Here is a 20,702-nt window from a genome sequence, read left to right on the forward strand (position 1 = left end):
GGAGTAGGTCATACATATCCAGCCATCTGAGAGAATATCAACCCAGGGGGATATTTCCAGCGCATTTATTGCACCATCTGGTAACAGACCCATAAGTGTCATTAACAAAGAGTGGGAGTGCGGTGGAGGATTTCTCTCTTTTAGCTGGCCATATTTGGATAATAATTGCATTTATGCTATTATCGTCTGGTAAGGAGTTAAGCCTGATGGTGGTGGGAGTCACTTTATTCAACACGTTTGAACATCACTAGGAGTTGATTTCCAGCACCATATTTCTTCTTTTTTTTTTTTCGTCATCTGAGTCACTTGGTGAAGATTATCCATTTTATTGGACTTTATGTGGACTTATTGTTTTTTTAACCACTTACTGGTTTTTCCTTAACCATTTTCACATCCTTTGGGACACCTGTTGGTGCTTTCATCACTTGCACGTTTTTGCAATATATGATTTATGCATTTCACTATTAGATGTGATTTCATGTATATTATACGACACTGTTTTTTCATTGTGGTTATTCACTTTAGAAGGATATTTTATTCTACCTTTTTGTTTAGTGCACCTACTTTTTTCAACATTTTTATCACTATTAGGTATAGTTTTGGTAGCAGCTTTACTTTTTATCAGCGCACCCTTATTTTTTTTCACAATAGATTATGCAATGTTCTTTCCTTCCACTCAAGAAAATTGCTTGATTTCCACGACGACATAGTCAGTGTTGATAGGAGAGTCCCCTCCTGCTGCACTATTGTGTTCTGCTGGCGGGAAGCCTTCCATGATCAGTGTTGCTGGCTATGGCCAGCGTCACTAAGGATTCGGGGAAAACCTAACAGGCCAGTTCAGAATTCTCATTGATGTGTTAAAAAGAGAGAACACCTGAGAGCTACCTCAGGCCCCAAACGTTAACTTGCATTTTATGAATGGGTTGTAAAATGAGGGCTGTGGCGTGCTGAGTAGAAAAAAATGGAAAGCATAAATAAATGTCTGCTCTCTCTTTATAAATGAGTTCCCGAATACATTCAGTGAGACTAGACTAGATTTAGCATTAACCGCTTGCCGACCGCCGCAAGTAGATATACTGCGGCGGTCAGCCCCTCACAGGCAAAGTGACGTAAATATACGTCACTAGCCTGTGAGGCTCTGGGGAGCGAGCGCGCGCCGCCGGCGGTGCGCTCCCGCGCAGTCACGGACCCCCCCGCGCGTGTGACCGGCGGACCCGATGTCCGCCGCTCACTCTGCGATCGTCGGGGGAGAGGGAGAAAGGCAGGCAGCTTGTGTAAACAAGCTGCCTGTCATTCTTCCCTGTGTAGAAACACTGATCATACGGTTCTACTATGTAGGACCGTTGATCAGTGTTCCTACAGCTCAAACAACAGCCAATCACAGTTAGAATCACACCCCTAGGGACACACACAGCCCCTCCCTCTCAAATAAAGTTAACCCCTTCACTGCCAGTGTAATTTTACAGTAACAGTGCATATATATAGCACTGATTACTGTATAAATGTCACTGGTAACCCCAAAAGTGTCAAAAATGTCAGTCAAGGGTCCGATCTGTCCGCCCCAATGTTGCAGTACCGAAAAAAAAAATCGCAGATCGCCGCCATTACGCGTTAAAAAAAAAACAACAAAAATGACAAAAATCTTTCCCTTTGTTAGTAAACGCGATAACTTTTGCGCAAACCAATCAAAATACGCTTTTTGCAATTTTTTTTACCAAACATATGTAGCATAAAACAAATTGGCTGAAAATGTTAAAAAATTTTGATTTTTACTTTTTTTTTTGGGGAATTTCATATAAAAAAATGTGAAAAATATTGTTATTTTTGCAAAATTGACGCTCTTTTTTTGTTTATAGCGCGTGATCAAAAAATCGCACAGGTGATCAAATACCACCAAAAGAAAGCTCTGTTTGTGGGAAAAAAAAGGACGTCAAATTCGTTTAGGTACAGCGTCGCACGACCGCGCAATTGTTGTTAAAGTCACGCAGTGCCGAATCGCAAAATACCCCCTGGTCTTTTAGCAGCCAAATCCTCCGGGGCTTAAGTGGTTAAATATTCAACATTTGTAGAGAATTCTATTAATATCAACAAGAACAACAGAAATAATAATTTCATATAGTAGTAGAAATGGTATTACTATCTCTGTATGTATTATGGATATTTTTCTGATTACCATGGAGAATAAATAAAATGTAATCAGTACAGGATCTATTTTTGTAAATGTTTTCTAAGAAACAAATTTCATTTTAAAGATTTACAATGTGTACAAATTGTCATTTTTATTTTTGTATTAAAATTATTGCTGTCGTTTTATGTTTAATTGATATCTTCCTAGCTACATTAGATTCATTCTGGCATTGAACTGCTAGTATATACAGATTTGTACACCATCCAATATTTGTTCTGCTTGAATAGAAGTTTCATATTGTGAAGGATTAAATGTAATACTTCAATTATAACTGCACTTTTAACCCAGGAAAATTACCCCTGTGGTCTTTCTTCTTTCTTCTAGGACATTTTTTTTTGGGCATTTCCTTGATTGAAAAATAGATTGAGTGCAGGCGCTTATGTTGCTGTATTGTGGATAATTGACTTCCCCAATAATACATGATTGTTCCTGCCAGGATGACTTTAGGAAGTGCAATGCAATCAGGGAATATCACCCCAAGGCTGTCTGGATACCTTATTCCGCCCCTCCACAAACTCGCTCCAGGTTTCTATGCTTTCAATGCTGTTTACATCCCCATCCAAAGTCACGTCCTTCCAGTCTTTGCACTCAGGCATTCGGTCGCGTTGATGTCTACGAGATGACCTTTGACGGGCTCTGTGTGATGGGAATACCCAAGAGAATATATGATTTATAACATGGTATAACACACTGAAATACATGGCTGAAATTCAGTTAATCTAATCCATAAATTTTTACCTGTTAAAGTATAACTTCTGCAAGCACAATGTGCATTTTAAATAAACATGTAACAACCCAAAAGCTTCACAAAAGCAAACATTTATTATGGGACTCTTACTGAGAATGTGTACAAAAATGAAATGAATCAAGACTAGTATGTGCTCCATCCCTTCTCAGTGTGCTATATTTTTTAATACATGCCTCAATGTTCATATTTTTTATGGTAGCGGTATGTGTTCAGAGGCACCTTCGTCATCATCTGGGCCTAACTGTAAATGTATGCACCTGGAATTTCAGCTTTAATTTAGGTATCAGCCTTGAATGAAGATATTTCATAAGGAGACCCTCAGCATGTGTTCCTTATGCCTGTTGGATATCCCCCAGAAGGGCCAGTTGGCAACAGTTTGCAACAGTGTACTAAAGTAAATGGTGCAGCCAGACAGCTAGATGTAACATCTGATTTGAGCTCCTCCCAACATTGACCAAAGCTGCTTACTCCCCTCAATACCCGGTGGCTTTGCAGGGCCAAATTCTGATGATTCAACTTGTTCAACATACAAAGGGAACACCAGTCAGAAACACCAGCCCTTCTGGCAAAGGCCAGATTTGCCACATTACCATTTTGGACCTTGCTTATGCACACAAATAATATTGGAAACAAAAGTGAACCTTCACTGCAGTTAAAATATCAATATCAAAGTCTAATTGAAGTCATGGAAATGTATATGTAGTCAGATGGATACTGTACTAACAACCCCTATTTTAACGGTTTTTCCTCCACCTACCTGTTACAGCAGCTGTTAAAACCAGTGTTTTTAAAGAGAATTACACAGTCCTATAGGCATGTAAATTCAACCACACAGGCTAGTGCAACCTGTAATTTAACAGACCTGGTCAAACAACACTCCTCTTTTCATCCTCAGTGCTACATGTCAGTGTTAGGATGCCTGTGATGAAGTTAGGGCAAGGAGGAGGTACTTAATTTAGTTTAGTAATAAGGTAGACATTGCCACTGTGGTATTGTTAGTAGAGGGGATAACAAATAGGAGGGGGGCAATGACAATTTTAAGAAACTGCAGTGTCTGAAATGTGTCTCCATCTTTATGATATACAGCAATAGCATAACCAGAGTAGAAGGATTATAAATGTTATGTAATGTATAAATTACTTTAACAATATAATGACATGTCAAACTGGAAATGTATATGTATTTCAGTTGGGGGGCTTTGGTGAAATATCAGGGGTCTGAACAGACCTCTGATGTCGTACCTTTGAGACATAGAAAGGAGATTGAGGATACAGCCCTCATACTCCATATCTGCAGCCTGTGCCGTACAGAATGAATGCTTCACAGAAACAAATGCTTCAGTTATGAATGGACAGAGTCAGTGATCGGTACAGAGGGGGAGAATCTGGAATTGCTGCGTGAGGAGGTGGGGGGGGCACACAGCAGGGCAGGAGGGGGGGGGGGAGGCAGCAGGACCTGGATAGGAGGGCTGGCAGGGGGTGGAATGTAGAGAAACCAATCCCCTCCCTTTTCCTCTCGCTGAATGCCTGTAGGAGGGAGAGGAGGAGAGGCTGGCTTTCAGTTGCTGCAGGAGGAAAATAGAGGGGGGAGGTTTCTAGCCCTCCCGCTCCCCGTCCTATCCAGGTGCATGGGGCCAGGTCGCAATTACGACCCCTGTAGTTACGCCCCTCCTATAAATGATGAAAGTGAAAACTTCAGTCACCTCCTGCCTGGCCTGTTGTGGAGGCGGCCACAGCTGTTAGTGCCTGTTTGCCCAACCAATGAATACCAACAGTATTCGCAGGTGGACACCTACAACCTGTCATTGTAGTATACAGGTTCAGCGGCTGCTGCTATCTGCGTGCAGCTGCCAATCTCAGAATCAAGAATCAGTAGATTCTTGCTACTGGGTATTTGCAGTGTGGCAAAATTCCAGTGTGAATTGAGCCTAAATGTTACACTAACTTATTATATAGCATATATAGTCTTAAAGTTGAAGTCCTGTCTAACCCTTAACCTGCTTCCATCCCTATTCTAAGCCCTATATTAACTAGCCTGTAGAGGAAAGATGTGTATACTTACCTATTCACTGGGCACTCTGGTCCAGTCACATGATTGGCTCCCAGCACCAACTTCAGGGTAGACAACAGATGCCCCATAGTAAGCCTATGGGTGATGTCACTGCACAGGCATTGCAGCTGTTGTAGGCAATCTCTTCTCTCTCCTGAAGCAGGCAACTGGGGAGATCATGTAACCAGCACCCAAGGAATAGGTAAATATACACTTCTAGTTAGTATAGGACCTAGAATGGGGGGTGAGAGCAGATTTAAGATAAGATAGGTTTAGACTGGACTTCTACTTTAACACGAAAACAAAATCTGGCCCTAAGTCAAATTTAAATAGTTGGGAAGAATGGGACTTTGTCAGCAAAACAGGTGTAATAGTCTTTGGCAGTACAGGGGGAAAATCCAAGAAAGTGATAGCTGAGCCTGTAATATGTCTATTTGTAAATCTGTTTTTATTGTGAGTATACCCCCCCCCCCCAATTGTCTGGTTTCTAGTACTGTCCAGCTGTTCCATTTATCCTCTTTTTTGCTGCAAGCTATATTTATTTCTTATCGGTCACTGTTTATTTGACTTTCTAACTAAATGCTTATGGAAAACCAACAGAAAAAAATACCAGAAAAGAAAATGGTATTCTGTTACTAACAAAACCAATGAAAACAATTTAAATATTTTCTCCAAAATATATTCCTACTTCACCATGCCCATTATAATTATTTAAAGAGTCTCTCTACATTATATTTCCTAGATCCACTGACTTTCTTACCACTGGGAGCCTGGTGAACTGCTGAAAAATTGAGTGCACCTATTGCAAAAGCACCTGTGTATGGAGAGTACCTTGTTGAAGAGTCCTTGTTATACAGTAACTGAAACTTTATGAGCTTCATATACGATCACGAAAATATTCTGTTACTACATTAAAAGAGTTCCAGTAAAAGTTTGTGAGGGTTCAGATCTAAAATGGTCTTCCCCCATATTTTTACCCCAGCAGAACTCCTTATATACAGTAAATTTCCGGTTTCGAGGAACTCTTACTAAAGCTAATTTATCGGAGGTCAATAGCAAACATCCAATGTTGTTAAAAATACCACCCTTCCATACACCTAAAATGATCATTGGTGTCATGCCACTGGCTTTGCCAAGTGGTGTTGGTCCTAAAACTATTGGGGCACCATCATATGGGAGGTCAGACAGCAACTCCTCAAGGAATCCTTCCTCTGGAGGAACCCAAGGTTTCCATGGAACCCTGGTTGAAAATGGCTGATCTAAAGAAACCTGTGGTGAACTAAGCTGTGGTGGAAGAGAATGGAAGATTGGGCTTTGAGTGAAGTGTGCATTATGTAGTCATGTTGAAATCTACCTGTCCCTAAGCCCTGTGGAGGAGTCTGAATCAACTGGACCCTTTGACAAGAATATATGAGATCTCCTAATATAAGCCTAGAGAGCAAAAGGTGAAATCAAAGTCCTGCCTGCAGAGAAAGAATTTTCAGAGGGTTACATACTAGGTGGAAGCCCTCTACTCAGCACTATAGGCTCCTGGAGACATAGCTGGTCAGGGCTTAGAGTATATGTTGGGGTGTTCCTTCCTACTACATACCACTACTGGGGAACTCTGGGGGCTGCTCTTGCACTGAAAGGGTTAAATACTCGTTGGGTAGAGTACCCGTACTTACTTGATCCTGCAGGCTCCTCTGGGTTGTAAGACTGGTCTCTGCAGCCTCTTTGGATGCCCTCTGAGATCATTAAGATCAATGCAGAGCCCACAATCCTGCACTGGACATAAGGACACCAAAGAACAGTCCACTGCCCAAGTGTAGTAGAGGTAGTAGAGGAGAGTGTCAATTGTCAGGGGAGCAGAGGATTAGGTAATAAAAAAAGTGTTTTTTTTCAGCGTTGTGGACCTAAATGTGCATTAACCACTGCAGTGCAGGGGCAAACGCACTGCAACAGATTTAAAGAGGGCTTTAATAACTCTGATGTTAACAATGCATTGAGGTTTTGTCTGAAGTTGTCCTTTTTAAGAAAGGGTTAAATTTAGCAGTCCATTGGAACATACACACTGCGTCGGCTGTACACCCTGCATGGTGTCCACGGTCGCCACTGCCACTGGATGGATGTAGGAGCAGGAACCCCAAATACTGTGCAGGTCAAGACGTGTCGGCTACCTTGAGCATAGATATTTGGAGATGACGTCTCTTTCTCATGGATCTGTGGGGGAACTATAACAGATATTATTTGTTAACAAAAAATATAAAAAGTATATAGTTAAAGGCCATTTGATTATAAATGCAGGCAGTTATTCATTAATATAACAGTATTATGTACTCATCTATGGAGTAAAGTAACACTGGCCATACACAGCTCAAATTGTAAGCTGTGGCCCTATTGAAACCATCAAGCACCACAAATTCCAATCTGAAAATTGAAGGAGCCAGGCAGAAAATTCTCAAAATGTGACTGCAGCCAATCAGATTCACTGTTCAGTTTGGGCTCCCATGGCTGTCAGAATACAATAGACGACAGAGGAGATTCCTCCATCTGCACTGTTTAGCGTGGATGAGTAATTTTAACATGCTTAAGCTAATTAATTCATAGGTGTATGCTGATTTATTTTTGTGAGGGCTACATGCTTGTCAGAGTAATAACCCGTAGACACAATCCTAAAATCGGATGAAAAATACCGCTTTCAAAGCGATCGTACGATAATCTGATTGTTAGTACAGAGTTTTCAAGAGTCGATCACGACAGTTCATCCTATATTATCCAATCAGACAAGCAGGAAAATTTTCTCGTGCGATACAAGATCATACAATTTTTGTTTAAGCAGTACAGTTGTCGTTTGAAAATACAATACAATTACATTGCAACTCATGACATCACCGATTTTTTATTCTGTCGTACGAGAATTTTCGTAACTTTAGTAAACTTTTCATTTTCGATATGCGACTAGCATGCAAAGAAAAATAAACAATCTGTCGTCCAATTTTCAGATTGCGTGTACGGATGCGTGTAAGGATAGGTAAACACTTTCAGCCAGCAGGGAGGGAGTGTTCGCAGCTGACAGAATACCTGGACAGTGACTTTACCTGTTTGGATGCAGTCACTGCTCAGTAGATAATGTTCAGACTGGCTCTTTAGTTTTCTTTTCAGATTGAAGTTTGTTGGGTAGAGTGGTGCTAACAGGGCCACTTGCAGCTCAAATTTTTGGCAATTCAGCAGGAATCTGCTGAATTTGGGCTTTGTATGGCCAGTATATCCGAAGACCAATCATGCAGAACCCACTACAGCTTAACTCCACATAGGTAAAATCTATTGCTGAACTGCCATCGCTAACCAGAAAACTTTGCTAAAAACAAATCTGAATTATACATACCCCGTTGCAAACATATTCAAATGGCTTGCGTAACTCTACAAAGGGGCTGAGAACCTTTGGTGGAAACTTTGGTCTAAATTTTCCCTTTAGATTCAATGCCATTTAAAAACAAAGTATTCAGGGAACCTTAGAGATTTCATTCAGAACACCAGGCAAAAAGCAGAATGCACAGTTGAAAGAAATATACTGTATATGAACTGCTTTTCCTTTTTAGTAATTCTTAGTAATTACGATTTAGTAATTCTATCTGTCAATCTTGTGATAGAGACACATCATCTGCACTGAAAAGCAAAGCAGGTGACACCACTATTTCCTGTTTAAACTTTGGATCATCGTGTGTCCCCTGGCAGCTTCTTATTCAATCAGCCAACATCATAGATTATCGGAAAGGTTTTCCTGCAAAGAGAGCAGGAAGAAAGTAGGTCACTTAAGTTGGCAAGATATGAGTTGGGGAACCAATTGAAAGTATGATCATAGAAAAATATTTATTAAGTATTTTGTGAAAATTTACTACTGTGCAGTATACAAGTAATTACCAGTGATATGGACAAGAAACAAGACAGACAAACATAAAACAATGATAACAATGAACCGGCCGGTGCTCAGAAATCTTCAATATCAAGGGGAGGAAAAAATACATGTATGAAAAATGTTCATATGGACAATTCTGTAGTTGGATATTTCCTCTCAAATGAGTGGTAAATAATACCCCCTTAATATTCTCCTGTGGAAGCTCGGACACTTCTGATATGACTGAATAAATGAAGAAAGAAATTAATCCCATGAATAACCTTCTTATATGGGTAATAAGTTCAGTCAATCAGTTTTGGAGGTGGCATAATATCCGGTTCAGATGAATGGCTGCAGCGATATGGAGAATCGTGGCTGGATGGAGGTGCAGAAGGAGTTCATTGTTATCATTGTTTTATGTTTGTCTGTCTTGTTTCTTGTCCATATCACTGGTAATTTTCACGAAATACTTAATAAATATTTTTCTATGATCATACTTTCAATTGGTTCCCCGACTCATATCTTGCTAACTTAAGTAACCTACTTTCTTCCTGCTCTTTTTGCAGGAAAACTTTTCCGATATGCATTTTTGGTTATGTTGGTAACACACCCATGAGATATAGGGGTCTTTTCATAGAACCATTTATCTTAACTCCAAAACAACAAGTTTTACTAACATCATAGATTAGGCTACATTTTACACTTTAATGGGAAATGCAGCCAGTTTCACAAGAAACATGCAAGGCTTGAATGACTTGTAATACAAACAGTTCATGTTTGACAATAGCATTTCTGTAATAAATAATTGCTGCAATTGAAGTATAAGCCAGAGCTTCACAATGACTCAATTTCTGCATGTCGAAAAAAAAAAAACCCTTAGCACTTTAAAAAAATGTCAGAACAAATTTACAATGATATTGTATTTTCTTCAAAGCTGACAATTGCAACAGCCCTTTAATTATGATGTCCAATCTAGAAAAAACAAAATGGTGTAATGTCTAACATCAGATGTCCCTTAGTGGATACGATCAGAAACATGTGTGACAAGGCACGACAGAGCTAGGGGGTGATAGAGAACACATACATTACACAGGTTCACTAGGGAATCGTTAGACGAAAAACATGAAGTTTCCTAGAAAACCTCAATATGCATCTCAAAATAAACAAAAAGCAGTTTGTCTTTTGAATACAGGTGCGGAAAATGTAGAGTTTAAGGTCGATATAAACCCTAATTGAAAAATATTTAGTTTGATCAATTTTTTAAATGAAATATTTGTTTTCACTTTATCTTTTGCTGTATATTAATGTTGCTTATCTACTGTGCTCAGTTTTTAGCCATTTCCGGTCTACGTACAAGCACTACAACAATTTCAATTATTTAAGATCCAGAAGGTGACAACTGTAGGCCATGGCTGCATGATGTGTAAGAACAGCCACTTGTATTCTCCATCAGAAGTATGTGACAATGTAATAACACAGGAGCAGAACTGGGAGATCGGGACAGAGCACTGTCACCCTATAACTAGAAGAGTGTGAAAAAGGACCCTAATGGTAGGGTTGACAGATATTATTTTAGTGGAAGTTGGAGATTAGGGCTGGGTTCACACTTAGGTTTCCCTTTTCTAATTCACATGACAGGAGACTGTGACTGGCTCTCAATAGAGTCTGTTCACACATCTCCGGGGTGGCAGCGGAGCGCACTGCAGAAGGGTCCTGTGCGTCTTTGGCAAAAAATTCTGGCCTAATTCACCCATGAAACCTTGAACAGGGTCGCACTGGACCCCCTGCTGCAAGCCGCTCTGCAAACAGTGTGAACCCAACCTTAAATGATTAAAAATTACTTTTGAAAGTAAAGCTTAACTATAGGAATTAGACAAAGTCAATGGGAGCCCCCTCCTCAGCGCACTGCAAGGGTTGAATACTTGTTAAATTTAGAGGGGAAATTACTTACCTTACTCCCTCAGCCATTGCCAGCGCTTTCCTCTTCTCTTTTCCGTGCTCCAAGCTTTGAGTGGCCCCCTTGGTTGCATAACATGCAATGAAGGGCTAATAACGGTATTGTATAGGAAGGAGACAGGAGTGTGACCACAGCTGGGAGCACCTCGTAGTGAAGGCTTCGTGGGACCAGTTGCACTACTGGAGGAACCCTGCTAGTGTGAGTAATAAAGTCAATATTATTCCTGCAATCCTTGATTGACCCAAGAGCTATCCCTTGCAGTGCTGGGGGGGGGGGGGGGGAGACGGACACTGCAGAGGTAAATTGTGTCTGATTCTTGGATTTTGGCTTTAACATGTTAAAAGCTTATATGGTATTTTTCTGGTTGGGCTTACATATCCTTTAAGTGATACCCTTTATTGTCTAATATAGCCAAATGAATAGCCTAAGGAAAATAAGATGAAATCTCTTCAAGTCACAGATATCCTCTCCTTACACAGTTCTCTGTAAAACAAGCGTTTCCATTAGACACGTTCCCCTCTTTTCCTGTTTTGGTGACATTTTACCATTTTGGATTTCCCCCTCACTTTCATTCCTTGTTACAGTGGTTAGCAGGACATACAGTGTAGAGAGGGGGAAACTCCCCAGCAGGGACACAGACGGCAACAAAAAACCTGACAGAGGTTCTAACACTCCATCACTCTGTCAAAAATTAAAAAGAAAACTTTTGGCTTTAAGTCCATTTTATGGTAATACTTAACAGAAAGGTGAACTTTAAAACAAAGTGCATTCCCTTTTTTGCCTCCTTCCCCTACTTTTCTTTCCCTCCACAGATGCATACTTACGTCCAGTGTTTTTTGACATCCAGCTCTGCTAGTCTTCACTATCTTGGCTGTGCCTGTGCATTACAGCCCCATAGACTTCTATATGACTATCTCATAGCCTCATAAAAGTCTATAGGGCTGTAATGCTGATGTGTGGTCAGGGCAATGAAAACGTGCAATGCTGGATGTAAACAAACAGTAGAACTGCAACCCTCAGATGAAGTTAAGCATGAATCTGTGGAGGGGGAGGTACATTAGGTTAGGTAAGTAGATGGGATCAAAAGAGATAAATGCACTTTACCCTTTAAACTCCAAACTTTCTGCATTGTTTGATGGCTATCACAGTTTAGTAACTAATACAGGTGTGCTAATACCACATCCTACTTTGTATATGCAGCCAACATGCACAGGAGTGCTTTGGCATCTTCACAGCAAGACGGAACTTTTAGTTTGACAACATGTGAAGTCCTAAATTACTGGACTGCACGTTATAGTGACTCATGCTTTTTGGGAAAAATAGAATAAGGTAAATAGTGATGTCCAAAGCAACCAGTATCATTAATCATTATTAAAGCAAAACTACCAGGGAAATTGCTCCAAGCATGATTTCTGATAAATGCAGCACACTAAAAACAACAGATGTGAACTGCATTGTATTTGCTGGCTTAGCAATGCAGCTTCCTATTCACTTCTCCAGCTCCAGCCTGCTTACTGGATGATGAATCAGCATCATCACTTCTCTTCAGTTAGCAGGGTGAAGGACTAAGGAGCACTAAACCAAACCAGGAAATAACAGCATGATCATCCTGTGTTTCTGTACTATGTTGTAGTGGTGTGTGCATAATTCAGACCAGACCTTAGATGTCCTGTGAGCCCCCATTACACTGTCTGGCTTTCCACTGGGCAGGGTAGTGAGTTGTCCAGTGCTTAGGTGCAACTTCACATAAATGTAGGAACTGAGTTGGGTTCCTCAATTCATCTCTATGGAGCATGACGTAGCGCCTATATAGACACTTTCTGTCTACCTTGGTTGCATTTGGACACAGACCTGCTGCTTTATATATTAATTCTACTTTAGTCTAATGGAGATAATGCACTTATTTTGTGGGCAGTTTTACAACTTTCCATCAGATTTCAACCACAGCATTCTATTAGCCATGATTACATTTGTTTTCCATCATCAAGTGACTGAAAATGGGGGAAGAAATTGCAACTGGAAAATGGCTTTCGACTGCCAACCAATTTTAACCACTGGTTCAATCACCTGAGAAACAAATGGGTGGAAGATTACACTCAAGGAAGGCTCTAACACATCCATCGAAAATTGTCTAACTTATTTCCAGCAAGGACTTTTACGGTCTAGACTACTGATTGTTTGTGAAATTTTTTACCTCCTTGCTGCAGGGTTCTGCTAGATCTGTGATTCCAATTCACATGTGGTGTTCACCTTTGGGCGTCGCCTCTTCCACTGTGGGTTTATATAATTTTCCCTTTGTTTACTTCCTTGGTCACTTCCCTGTTTGCTTCCCTATATATACACATGCTCAGTGCAGTGCTCCTTGCCTGAGCAACTTCACACAGTTCTCTGAGCTTCCATTTGCATATTCCTTGGCTACTGTGTCTGATTAACCGTGTACTGACCCCAGCTTTGTCAGCCATCTGTGTTTGTTCGCTACCTGCACTGACCTTGGCTTGTCTCCTGGAAATCCTTTCATCTGCTGCTTGTACTCTGCACACACCAGTGGTCTTTGCATCCTCAGCTTGGCCGGCCTGGGGGCCGCGACCTGGTTCCAGCTTGCTGCAAGTCCATCCCCTCGATCAGGGGCTCTGGTGAATGGCAGGCTGGGGCTTAGACTCTGCACCCTGGGGAATCCTGAGCTGGCGATCTACAAGGGCTCACTGCCACAGACTCCTGACAAAGACTTGCTGAAAAAGTATCCACGCTAACTATTCAGAATGATCATTATTACATTAAAACCCATCTCCAGCCAAAATGTATTACTTTGTTTTGAACAGACTATTTGGGTTTTATTGCCATCTGTACCCCTGTTGGAGACATTTTTGCCTGCTTCCTGTCTAGAGAGGAAGCTAAGGGTGAATCCAGCCACTAGCAAACAGACAAAACATTTTTACAGTGGGGAAGGGTTCAAACTCGTAATACTGTACAGTTTGCTGTGAACTGTGTTCAGGTCTGAATCAGGAAGTCAGCTGTCAATGTTGAGCCGCAGGCAGAGGATTTCCCAGCCCATAGCTGCAATACACAAAAGGGCAGGAATGCTTGTGACATCAGTGACCTAATATGGCCACATTTTCATATTAGGTCAATGGTATCCCTCCCCCTTTGTGTACATTAGTGTATATTGTGTCCAGGAATGGCAGCTGACTTTCGGGTTCAAGCACAAACCTGGTTCAGGATAAACAAAAGCTCCAAACCTCAACCACATTTCTAGTAAGGGTACCAGGGACTAGTAATCAACAGGGACATGAAGTGAGGGAAAATCTCCCCAATGGAGTTATATACAGAAATTACAAAAAGAAAAACATATGAACTCTTCCCCACTCTATCCAAAACAAAAAAATAAGATTGTTTGGACTTTTACTCCATGAACCACCAAGCAGATTAATGTTAGGAATCTCTCCTAAAGTGACGCTTTAGGGACAACATCAGGCAAACAGACATCCTTTGATTTATTTTATAAGTTCTTCAGAAGTCATGAAATCATGTTTCAGTCCACCTAATGTTACTACCTAAAACCCGTCTTATAGCTGTCGAGGTGATCTTAAGAGTATGCACTATACTTTGCAAAAAAATGTATTTTATTTTACTTATTATTTATTTTTCCAACTATCTTGAAGAACACCAGCATCAGCTGAACTTCATCCTCCGCCCAACCAAAGCATCTATGAAGTGTCTGTGTGATTCTCTTGAAGACTCTGGGTGACCCCATGATTGTAGCTTTGTGCTTGGGGACCCTGAGAATGCACTAAACCCCTTAGCACTCAAGGTCAAACACTGAGATTCTACAGTTGTGGACAATGACCTTAACATCTGCATATAATCAAATACTAAGTTTGTATAAGGAATGGATGCAGCTAAGACCTTGAAGAATGATGGTAATTTTGGAGCATTACCAAAAAGTTAGTTCACCCATAAAAGTTGTTCACTAACAAATGTGATATTTGTTTTCATATCACATGAAAATCTTATTAGCTAGTTCATATACTTTAAGCTGTGTTATTTCGACTTCACTGGTAAACACAGGTTGCTATGGAATCTGGAAGAATGGCAACATTTTTCAAATACATTTTGTGCTGTATGTTGGAAAAGTAAAATATCTTATACAATATGTATACCTATCTGGATTCTTTATTCACCTACAGCCTTTTGCATTGTGAATTGCTTATGCCCATTAAGCATCAATCAGATTTTTCTTTTTACTGTGACATGGGAGCACAGAGGGGGAGATTTACTAGAATGGGAGCCCACATAAACTGGTGCAGCCATTCATAGTAACCGATCAACTTCTAAATTCATTCTCTATGCTCCAGTTTTAGTAAACATCCCTCAGGGTATTTACAGAATGCTCTATATCTTTCAGTAAACAGGCATTCTGTGGACACAACCTTTACAGTTCTCACATGACAATAGTCAGGCATCAACATTGCCCACAAGGTAACACATTTCCACTAATTTAACAACAAGACCACTGCTATGGAGCCTGTGATTGAGTGGAATTCAGTTATGGCCCACATTTAAGAATTCCTATCATTATCTCATTACTATACCAAAGGAATTTCTACTATAGCATGACTGTTAGCTATAAGAGGCTTTTGCATTTGCATATTATGTTATTCTGTGTTGTTATTGTGGGGATTTTGTGCAGCTGTGGTAGACATTTTTCATAGCGGCCCAGATGAGATTAGATAAGTCCTTGAATGGATCCCTGTTAAAACATAAGAGATCTCGAAGAATTTACAAAGTTGAACATTTCTTCCTAACTCAAGAAAAGTTGTACTTGGCCTAAAACCATTCATAGGCATTAAAATGTTTTCTTTGACCCTACGCTTACCATTCACTGCAAGTTGTAAAGTGACCTGCTCCATCAATTCAGCCTGCTCATTCTTCAGCACCAAAGTGTATCTTCCAGCATCCTGTTCTACTACTTCCCTGATCTGCAAAAAGTGAAGAGACTGGCCGTACTTTCCGTAAGTGCTGCTAAATGTTATTTGCTTCCCATCTTTAAACCTGTGAAAGGAAATGGAGGTAAAATTCTATTGTGCTCAGCATATTTCACAAACGTTTACAACTTGGCTTTTGGTCAATTTCCATTTTCTCCCCAGCTGACTGCAAACCTACCTAAACTGAGATGTAAATAATTCAATATAGGAATAACATTAGTCAAACTCCTTGTTCCAAGGAATAGTCGATCATTAAATGCTCAAAAAACCCTGGTATTTTTTACATAACATGGTACAAAGGCAAAGACATGAAGTAATGCGTTGCAACTGGGGATGAGCACAGTGATTCAGGTTAAATTGATTTTGCCACAAAATGACCAATTTTGCCACCAAAGTTTTGGGCTGCTGAAATGAAAGAGATCCACTCCGGTATTCTTCTTGATTTAGAGGATGTTTATTTATTTTTTTAATTATGTTTGTGTGTATTATTTTCGGTAGTTTAATTTACCATCTTAATTTTGCCTTAACTAGCTAAAATAGCAAAATGGCTAAAATTTTCCTTTTTTTTTTTTTTTACTTATTGGTGGTTATGACTTGCTATACTTTGAGTACTGCACCTTGCCTAAAAAAAAAAATTCAAACTTGTTGAGAAAAAAATAAAAACAATCCCAGGTAAACTAAAATTAAACTTTTTTGCCTGTTCCTTCTGCAAGATTTTTCTCTGTTCTGAAGAAACTGATGTTTGTTTTCCATGCCCTTTGTCATACTGTTTCTGAATAGGAGAGCCTGTCTTCATTGTAACCATCTGAGCAATCTCAGTAATGTAAGCTACAGTGTCTGCATCATTTTAAAAGTGAAGAGAGATTATTTCACTATGATACTACTAAAGAGAATACCTGAAATGTTATTTGTTTATCAGTCTTCTGGGAAAAGCATTGTGCCAATTAAACAAGGAAGTGAAATCGCTGATAGTGTTCAGTACACAAGGGTCTATAGATCACCTCCAGGTTACCATGCTGTAGGGATATGACATTTCTGAACATTTTTAAAAAAAAAATCACAGCATCGAATTGGAATGAATTGATTGAAATGAAAAGGTAATTTTTCATCATATTATATTTTAAGTTAAAAATAACTTGTGTAACTATTGTATATGCCATGCTATAACATAGTTTAATACTTTCCCTTTAAAATATAGAAAAAATGGAAAGCAAATTAATGTCTATAATTAAAAAAAAAAAACCTTCATAGCTGTTTAGCTCAAATATTATGTCAGCAAAACAAGCAAAGTATTTTAAGTATACAGTACATCTACTGTATAACTCATTAGCAAGGTGACATAACTTCAAAGGATTGTGCATTAAACTGCAGATTTAACCCTTTTTTGACCTATGTTCATTAATGCCTAGAAGACCAAGCCAAAATTTAGCAGCATCAAGATGAAGGGCAGGAATGCCCAAAATTATTTTCCTGAAGTAGGCCCTACTTTATGTACCATTAAGTATCATAATATGGGGAAAATAACATTTTGGAATTCAGCATCTTTGAGTGCAACGTCTGTTTTTAGGATTTAATATTATGGAAGCAGAGTGGAATCTGCAATTGACTATAAGCTTTCATATATATATATATATATATATATATATATATATATATATATATATAATTAGTAAGGGCACATAAGGCTTCTATTTGGTATACTGTTATTTTAAATAACAAGTTTAATATTTTTCTATGTTTTCCATTAATATTTTATTTTATTTTTTTTTTTTTTTTTTACTGTAATTGTATCTGACAATGAAAGTACTAAACAGATGAATACCACCACCTTCAGGTTTATGTAGGCTAAAGGCTAATTTTTTTTTTACAGCTAACATAATGACCATATCAATGGGAATCACTCTGACTGGTTCCCCATTGTCAATGAAGAATGGAGCTGTCAATGACAACAGGGAGTGAGAACCACAAGTTTTGGCTGAGGCCTCTCGAAGGGGGGATACATCCCTAGCACAGGGCATCATGCTGAGGAATGGCAACAAGCAGACTAATGATGGTAAGAGGTAAAGGGCTAGTTCAGTCAAAATTAATATTTCAAATTTGGGAAGGTTTCAGAGATCCCCTGACAAAATGTATGTCTCGGGGCTGTTGTGCCAAGATATCATTTTTGACAGCAGCTAGGCAAGGAAGAGCCTCAGCTCTTTTGTTCTTTTATCTGTAACATATAATAAATGGGAAGTCCACCAGGGCAATTGAGACAAAATGACTGCGACATGGAAGCTTAGGAATGCCAATTTAATCAATGTAGTCTCCAAAATACTGTATACAAGAAGATGGTGCAATGAAACCAAATACAAGCAACTAAAAAACACTGAAATTATAATTGTACGTAAAATAAAAACTCTTCTCTTTAAAAACATATTTCATGTGTATATTGCTTCTGACCAAGACATTTGGAAACGTAAGGTTAGTAAAAAAATAACGTTTTCATCCATGTCCATGATAGTCTAGGTTCACAGGAAGTGGACACAGGGTATCATACACCCAGGAAAAGCAGGGACACTGGATCTTGCAGAGGACTTTATTGGTTGGCAGTTCTGGAGAACAGGTGAGTATTACAGGTAAATAAAGTGGAAAGTTTAAATAATATTAGATTCTAAGCTAGAGTTCTGCTTTATGAAAAATGTTGGAGTAACATCTCAAGTAGCCCTAGCAATGTTTGTCATAGCCTCTATCTCTGTAACCTTTGTTGGACAGTTTAGCCCACATGTAAATGTGGAGAAAAATATAAAGATTTGAAAAAATAAAACATACTGAATACTGGTATTACATTACTAGTTATTAGACTGCAAACATTATATTAATTTCAAAGAAAACACTGAGCAACTGGTGTTTACAGAATGCTCAAAACTGGTGCAAAACAATGGGGTGAGAGCTTTTAAGGAAATGTACATCCCTTGAATGAGAATACTGCATTTTAGCCAGGGATAGTGGGCAGACATATTTTTGGCAAAGAAGTAAACAAAAATATTTTTTGGACTTTACCACTGAAATGTTGGAGTTGGATAGGCAGTGAGTTTCACTGGCAGTTTTGCCATCTTGTCCCCAGCTGTGGCTTCAATGATTGTGTCCTCCTTTGTTTCCACCAAGATAAAAGGATTTTCTATGTAGGGAAACAAAATAAAAGTAAATGACTAGTGAGAAATGAAAGTATAACCTTCCTACAAATAAACCCCTCCACTATAAGAATAAGGCTGATTTAAAGACAAGTAGATTAATCCACAAATTAAATACAGTATATACAGCAGGGATCCTCAAACTACGGCCCTCCAGCTTTTGCAGGACTACCCATCCCACAAGGCATTGACAAACTCTGACATGACTAGGCATGATGGAAATTGTAGTTCCTAAACAACTGGAGGGTCATAGTTTGAAGACCCCTGATATACAGTAAACTAAATGTGGAATGTTCACGCTATGATCCTCCTTCCTGTAATGGTGTTTAGAGTGTTTAACTGAGAGCACTGTGCTAAGCAAGTGAACTAAGGTTTAGAATTATTGAAGGAGAGAGGTTTAGGTCCAGTGTCAATCACAAGGAGTTTGATAAAACCAACCATTACCTGCAATAGCAAGAATGTTATTTATCTTATCACCTGTGCTGAATGCAATATACAGTATGTAGGGAGAACCACAAGATGCTTGCGCGACGTCTTCGTATGATACCATAAAGAAACATGATACCAGCGTGGCACGTCATTTTAATCTACGCCATGGGGGTAACCCCATGGCTATTCCTATTCAAGCTAAGATAAGGTCACCACTCCTAAAAGAGGAGGGATATATTCAGATTATTATGCAAAAGAGAGGTGTACTGGATTTTTCATCTCCTTACCAGAACTCCAGGAGGTCTTAACTTTGAGTGGCACCTGACACACTTTTACGGATGAATTGGGTGTTGTTTCTCCTGGGTTTGTTATCACATTGTCCTACTGTTTATTTTCCTATTCTCCTAATCTCCCCATTATATGTGTGTGCATCAGAGATGTATAGTAACTAAGTAGAACTACTTCACTACTGTACTTAAGTACCGAAAGGCGGTATCTGTACTTTCCTAAAGTAGAATTTTTTTCTTCTACTTCCACTTTTACTTCACTACATTTTTTCGATGATTTCAATACTTCTACTCTGATATTTTTTTTTCGTGCTGCACAGTTACTCGTTACTATTATAAAAATTACCACTGCCAGAACAGTAGATGGCAGGTTTCATAAAGCTCAAAACATGTGTATTATCAGCGCATACGAAATTAAATGCTACTGTATGTATAAATAAAAGCTGAATTTGAAATAATAAAAAACAATATGATGTTCAAACTTTTGACTTCTTAGTTTACTAACTACACAACTCAGTACTTGTACTTTTACTTTCAGCACTTGAGTAGCAATTTTTTTTCAAAACTACTGGTACTTTTACTTTCAGTAATTGAGTAGCAAAATTAAAAAAAAACTACTTGCAATACTTAAGTACAAAAAATGTTGAATACTTTAGTACTTCTACTCAAGTCACTTTTTGATCGAGCACTTCCACTTCTACTCAAGTCACTTTTTGATCGAGCACTTGTACTTTTACTCAAGTATGGGTTTCGAGTACTTTATGCAACTCTGGTGTGCATGTATCTATATGTGTATACATGTACATGTATTTATATCTACACATTTTACAATGTGGTTTACCTGGGGTACTGGTATGGAGTAAATGTTCCCAGAGATGAGTGTCATTCTCTGAGCACTTTAATGTTTGAATATTTCAGTGTTTGAGATCTCTTTGCATTATTCGTTTATATATATATATATTGTTTCTTTCTCTTTGGCATACGAAATTTGTCTACAGATTTGAATGGCATG

General features: G+C 39.1%; 1 protein-coding gene across 1 annotated transcript in view; it reads right to left on the reverse strand.

The window, feature by feature from the left end:
• FLT4 (fms related receptor tyrosine kinase 4) overlaps positions 1–20,702 on the reverse strand; it is a 358,183-nt gene that overhangs the window by 112,828 nt on the left and 224,653 nt on the right. The window contains exons 8-11 of the mRNA XM_082253130.1: positions 18,844–18,961; positions 15,693–15,868; positions 7,036–7,198; positions 2,683–2,824 (exon numbers count right to left, since the gene is read on the reverse strand). Of these exons, the coding sequence (XP_082109256.1) occupies positions 2,683–2,824; positions 7,036–7,198; positions 15,693–15,868; positions 18,844–18,961 (599 nt within the window). The remainder of the gene's footprint in view (positions 1–2,682; positions 2,825–7,035; positions 7,199–15,692; positions 15,869–18,843; positions 18,962–20,702) is intronic.

The sequence above is a fragment of the Pelophylax lessonae genome (genome assembly GCF_965119305.1).
Source record: "Pelophylax lessonae genome assembly, chromosome: 4".
In the NCBI taxonomy this organism is placed as follows: Eukaryota; Metazoa; Chordata; class Amphibia; order Anura; family Ranidae; genus Pelophylax; species Pelophylax lessonae.